The sequence below is a fragment of the Dictyostelium purpureum genome, assembly GCF_000190715.1.
Source record: "Dictyostelium purpureum unplaced genomic scaffold DICPUscaffold_297, whole genome shotgun sequence".
NCBI lineage: Eukaryota > Evosea > Eumycetozoa > Dictyosteliales > Dictyosteliaceae > Dictyostelium > Dictyostelium purpureum.
In genome coordinates this window covers 1-6,431 of record NW_003519633.1, presented here as the reverse complement: position 1 = coordinate 6,431, position 6,431 = coordinate 1, and the positions used below count along the sequence as shown (strand labels likewise).

Here is a 6,431-nt window from a genome sequence, read left to right as displayed (position 1 = left end):
AATATAAAAAGATATTTTTACAACATTAGTTTTTTTTTTATTAAAGTCCAAACAACAAAAAAAAAAAAAATTGGATTATATTATTTTATTTTAATCTATTATAATAATAGCATTGATTATTTCTAAAAAAAATAAATACAAAATTTATATTTTTTATTAATTTTTTTTTTCTTAATTTTTTTTTTTTCAATTATTTTTAAAATTTTTTTTTTTTAAAATTTTATTTTTTTTTATTTTTTTAATTTACTATTTAATTTTTACATTTTTTTATTTCATTTCATTTCATTCATTTTTTTTCATTCATTACTATTAAAATTATAATTTTCTAAATTCAAAATGACATTAATTAAAAGTTTTGTTCTCTTTTCAATAGGTGCTATTTCAGGTAAATATAAAAATATATATAACATTAATATTAAATAAAATATTTATTTACCAATTTTTTCAAATAGGTGTTTACTATGCTCAAAACTATGATGTTCCAAATCTTTCAAAAGAAGCCAACAAAGTTGTAAAACAAATCAAAGATATCGGCAAATAGACCATTTAAACAAAGAACATAACAATATTACAATCCACACTATTAGTAGGAACAAAAAAAAAAAGGGACATGTTCAAAAATAAAAAAATAAACTCCCTTTTTCGTGTATAAAATTTAAAATAATAAAATATAAATAAATTAATTATAAAACATATTTTTGTTGTATCATTATTTATAAAATATCTATAGGTTTTTTTTAAAAAAAAAATAAGTGAACAATTATATTTTGTAAGAAAAAATAAAATAAAAAATAGTCATTGTGGAGGACAATATTGTTTTTTTTTTAAAAATTGTATAATAGTAACTTTATCTTTGTTTTATTAAAAATGTATTATATCGAATCTTAATGATTTTTTTTTTGTTCTTTTTTTTTTTTTGATAAATAATATATCTATATGATATACTAAATGGTATCTATACTTTTTTTTTTTTTTTTCTTTTAAATAATAGTAATATTATTCATATTACTATTTTGACGATTACTATAATTATTTTTGGGAATTGATTAATTTGATTAGAAATTAATGGTTTGGTTATATGTAATTTTATCTGGATAAGTGGCATCTTGTTCTTTTTCTTCGAGATCATTTAATTTACTGTAACGAATACCAAATGCTAAATAAATAATTGTACCTAAGGCTGTCCATACTGCAACTCTAATGAATGAGGCATAATCTAAATGCATAATGAAATAAGTGTTGACGATAATACCTAAACATGGAACAACTGGATTACCTGGGCATTTGAATGAGGTTGGGATATTAACTTGTTTTCTAAGACAAAGAAGAACCATAATAACAACCAATGGAGTTGCAAAACCAATTTGGAGCCATTTGTTCCATGAGTTGGCTGATGAAATACCAAATACACAAGCAAAGGCAAATAATGCAATTAAATAAACAACAGTTGGAATTTTGCCAGTTTCGGTATTTGTAACTGGATCCTATAGTTTTATTAAAAAAAAAAAAAAAGGTATTGTAAATATATAGTTTTTTTTTAAAATAATTTAAAATATAAATTATACTTACTCTAAATCTCATAACGACGACACCAGCACATACTGAGGTAAAGGCTAATAAAGTACCAATACTAATCATATTTGTTAAAGATGATAAATTTAAGAAAACTGCTAAAAGTGAGGCAAAGACACCAGTGAAAACAGTACCGAAAACTGGAACTTGTTTTTTGTTTAATGAAGTGAATTTTTGGAAGAAAAGACCATCTTTAGCCATTTGAAGATAAATACGTGGTTGACCAAGTAATGAGCAAAGAGTTGAAGCAGTTAAAGAAGTAAGGGTACCGAGAGCAATAATCATAGCAGCCCATTTCATATGTCTACCACCGCTTAAGAAAGCTTGTGATAATGGTGAGGTTTGGGAAATGAGATCTGATTGAACCATACCAGAAAGAACTAATGTTACTGCAATATAGAGAGTAGTGGCGACAATTAAAGTACCAATAATACCAAGTGGAAGATCACGTTTTGGGTTTTTAACTTCACCAGCAAGAGTTGTAACTGAATCAAAACCAACATAACTAAAGAATACTACTGAGCATGCATTAAAGACACCATTAATACCATTAGTAAAGAATGGATTCCAATTTGCTCTATCTACATAAATTGAACCTAAAATGATAAAGAAGAGAATTGTGGCAATATTGAGACCAGTAATAAACATATTGAAACGTGCACTATCTTTGATACCAAATACTAAAATAATTGTACATGCTACAATAATTGCTGGTGCTAATGGTGCAAAACTAATCCATTCATTAATTTCAAATCCACTAATCCAAGTTGGAACATCTTTACCAAAAATTTGGAAAATAACACCAAAATAACCTACCCAACCTCTTGCAACTGCTGAAGCTGAAATTGCATATTCTAAAGTTAAATTCCAACCTACAAACCAACCCATATATTCACTATTTATTTATTTTTTAGTATTAGTATTTAAAAAAAAAAAAAAAAAAAAAAATTTATTTTAAAAAAATATTTACCCTAACGATACGTATGCAAAAGTGTAAGCACTACCTGATACCGGAATACGAGCAGAAAACTCTGAATAACAAAATGCTGAAATTAAACATGCAATAGCAGAGAATAAAAAGGATAAAAGTGTAGCTGGACCAGCATATACATTAATAGCAATACCTATAAAAATAATATAAAACATTAGTATAAGAAATATTATTATTTTTCCATTTAATAATATATATAATCATACCAATTGATACAAAAACACCAGCACCTACTGTTGAACCAATACCATATGAAATAATATCTAAAATTGATAAACATTTATTTAATGATTGACCATCATCATTACTATGATCCTCTTGATTAAGTGGATATTTTCTATAAAATGAACTTAATTTATATGGATTTCTTTTTTTAATTAACGGTTGTGTTATATTTGTCATGTTTTAATTTATATATAAATAAATTTATATTTTACAAATATTTCAAATAATATATATAGCTATATATTTTATAATATTATATTTCTTTTATTAAATTTACTACTGGCTATTATTAAAAATAATATTTATTATTTATTATTTGTTGTTTTTTTTTATTATTATTATTATTATAACAATCAAAAATTTAACCACACAAATAAAAAATAAATAATAATAAAAAAAAATATTTTAAATGGGGAAAACACAAAAAAAATTTATTTATTTGTTTTATTTTTTTTTTTTTTTTTTTTTTTTTTTTTTTTTTTTTAGTCAGGATTGTATTAAAAATGAAAAATTCAAAAAAAATAATTTTTTTTTATTTTTTTTTTATTTTTTTTTCCAATTTTTTTTTTTACTGGGCGAATTTTCGTTTTATAATTTTTTTTATATAAATCAACCTTTAATTTCAGATATTAACAATAGGAAATATAAAAAATGTATGTATTTTTAAATTGGCTCCAATGATTCCATATTATTCGACAACTAAATTTTAATAAGGACACTAATAATTTTTTTCTCAAAAAAATAGAAATACGTCATAATAAAAATATCTAAAATATTGATTTCTCAAAAAATAGTTTTATTAAAAAAAAATATTTTTCTATTTATTTAATTTTTTCGAGAAGTATAATTTAAAATGTAGTTTAAACCAAAAAAATAACAAATATAATAATTTTAGTTTTTTAAAAAATATAAAAATATAAAAATAAAAAAAAAAAAAAAAAAAAAACTAAAAAAAATAAAAAATAAAAAAAAAACAAAAAATGAAAATTTTTTTTTTTTTTTACGAAAATATCATTGCAATTTAATTATAAATAATAATAGTAATAATAAAGAAATTGTTAATAAATAATGTCATCACCACCAAATAAATCAATTGAAATTATTGAAGATTCAATGAACATTTTCTTTGAAGAAAGTAGTGACGAAGAAATTGTTTACTCAAATCATACATATAAACGTTTAGATAGCGTAACTGAAAATAAAGATATTAAAGAAATTCCAGTTCGTTTATCACAAAGACACAGCTTATGGGCACATTTACCATGGAATGCTGGTATTGCTTTATCAGATTATTTTGATAGTGGAGCAGTAGATTTTAAAAATAAAAAGTAATTGGTCATCAATTTATTTAGAAATAGTATGCATATTTACTAATTTTCGTTTTTATATAGTGTTTTAGAGTTAGGCGCAGGTGCAGGTTTACCATCATTCATTGCAGCATTAAATGGTGCTAAAAAAGTTTTACTTACAGATTACCCAGATAAAGATTTAATCGATAATATGCTTTACAATATCGAAAATGCAGTTCCAAATTCAATTTCAGAGAATCGTATTTTAGGAAAACCACATCTTTGGGGTAAAGAACCAGAAAAATTATTTGAATATTTAGAAAACCCAACCACTGAAAAATTTGATATTATTATTCTTTCAGATCTTATTTTTAATCATGCTACACAAGATAAAATGTTATTAACATGCGCAAACTGTTTATCAGATGACGGTATTGTAAGTTTTAAATTAAAAAAAGATATTTTTTATTTTTATTTTTATTTTTTTTTTATTGTTATAATATAATTTACTTATTATTTATATTGTTATTGTTCTGTTTAGATTTTTGTTACATTTTCACATCATAGACCAAATAGAATGGCAAAGGATTTATATTTCTTTGAGTTAGCATCACAAGAACCATTCAACTTTACATCAGAGAAATTCAACGAGCGTAAGATGCACGCAATGTTTGAAGATGATTTGGGCCCAGAGGAAGTTCGTGCTACAGTTCATTTTTACCTTTTAAAAAGAAAGCAAAACTAAATTAAATTAATTAAATTATAAAAATTTAATTAAAAAAAAATAAAAAATAAAAATAAATTTTTAAAAAAACTAACACCCACCCCATTCCAATTTTTTTTATAAAACACAATACACATATAAATACATAATCCTCTTATTTTCATTTTAATTAAGCAATAGCTTTACACAAATTTATTTAATAATTGTTTTAAATTATTATTTTCATTTATTTTTTAAAATTAAATTTATTTATAAATAGCTTATTTTCATTTTTAATCACATTACAATTAATTTTCTTTTTTTTTTTATTTTTTTATAATTTAAATTTTTATAATATTTTATAAAACCAAAGTTTTTAAAATGGATATAGACTATAATAACAATAATAATAATAATAATAATATAGATAATATAGATAATATAGATAATATAGATAATAACATAAGTAATTATGAAAATAATGAAATAGTAATAGAAAATAATTGTTATGGTGAATCATCATTAGAGCCAGCTTTATTATTTTATAAAGAAAACAATATCTATACTGGTGATGAGGGTGGTAGACAATCTCCACAAAATTGGTTTTTTAATAACCCAGTTTTCATTTCTCAATACAATAATAATAACTATCAAAATAATGTATCACCACAAGATAATAATAGTATTATTCAATATGATCAAGAGATCATTGATAATGATAGTTATACACCAATCGAATTATACCAAGATGTAAATAATTTAAATAATAATGTTCACATTATTCCCAACAATAATGTAAATAATGTAAATAGTGTAAATAGTGTAAATAGTGTAAATTATAATAATAATAATAATAATAATAATAATAATAATAATAATAATAATAATAATAATAATAATAATAATTATGATTTTAATAGTTTTTATATAAATAATAGTTTCAATGATAATATAAATAATTGCCTATACAATTGTATTGATTATAATCAAATGATTGTTCAATATAATAATAATGATAATAGTAATTGCAATGTAAATAATAGTAACAATAATAACAATAATAACAGTATTAATTTAAACTATAATGGTTATGTAGATACTAATGGCAATTCCATAGAGCATAATGCATTATCATATGAAGAAATTTTAGACTCAGTTTTGTATAGTAATAAAAAACTAAAAACAAATGAAGCAGATTTTAAAAGCAATAACAACAATATTAATAGTAATAATTTAGACCATTATACAATATCAAACAGTACTTTTTATAACAATAGTTTCCAATTTAGTACCTCAGAATTAAAAAATAATAATAGCTTTGATAATAGTAATATGGGCAATAATAGGTTATTATTTGAAACTGATAGCGAGGATGAGGTATCAGAGAGTATTATAAGTGACAGTGGAAATGACCCGGATTCAATTGATGAGGATGGTTATAATGGTTTTAATAATAATGATGACATGGTAGATAGATTAAATAAAATTAAAAAAATAAAAGATTTTTATCCAAAAATTCATGAAAAAGTTTTTTCATTTTTAACAGAGTGTTTACAACTATCAATTAGGAATGACGATAATGGCCACAACAACGAATAATAATAATAATTACAACAATATATTGATTTTGCCAATAATAGATAATAAATAA

At 21.8% G+C, this 6,431-nt stretch overlaps 3 protein-coding genes across 3 annotated transcripts; 2 read left to right on the top strand and 1 right to left on the bottom strand.

Annotated features, from left to right (window-relative positions):
- Positions 1-1,055: 1,055 nt before the first annotated feature.
- DICPUDRAFT_57548 (uncharacterized protein) lies at positions 1,056-3,254 on the bottom strand (the record flags this gene model as incomplete). The annotated part of the gene is made up of 4 exons (XM_003291714.1): positions 2,770-3,254; positions 2,543-2,696; positions 1,566-2,467; positions 1,056-1,477 (listed from the first exon to the last, which is right to left on the bottom strand). Exons 1-4 carry the CDS (start codon positions 2,963-2,965, stop codon positions 1,056-1,058), a joined length of 1,674 nt encoding a protein of 557 aa, XP_003291762.1. The 5' UTR covers positions 2,966-3,254.
- A 602-nt stretch (positions 3,255-3,856) lies between these two features.
- DICPUDRAFT_156398 (uncharacterized protein) lies at positions 3,857-4,822 on the top strand (the record flags this gene model as incomplete). Its single annotated transcript, XM_003291726.1, has 3 exons — positions 3,857-4,116; positions 4,180-4,513; positions 4,619-4,822. The coding sequence occupies 3 exons, from the start codon at positions 3,857-3,859 to the stop codon at positions 4,820-4,822; spliced, it is 798 nt and encodes a 265-aa protein (XP_003291774.1).
- A 339-nt stretch (positions 4,823-5,161) lies between these two features.
- On the top strand, positions 5,162-6,379 carry DICPUDRAFT_82424 (uncharacterized protein; the record flags this gene model as incomplete). Its single annotated transcript, XM_003291725.1, has 1 exon — positions 5,162-6,379. The coding sequence occupies one exon, from the start codon at positions 5,162-5,164 to the stop codon at positions 6,377-6,379; it is 1,218 nt and encodes a 405-aa protein (XP_003291773.1).
- Between the last annotated feature and the right edge of the window lie 52 nt (positions 6,380-6,431).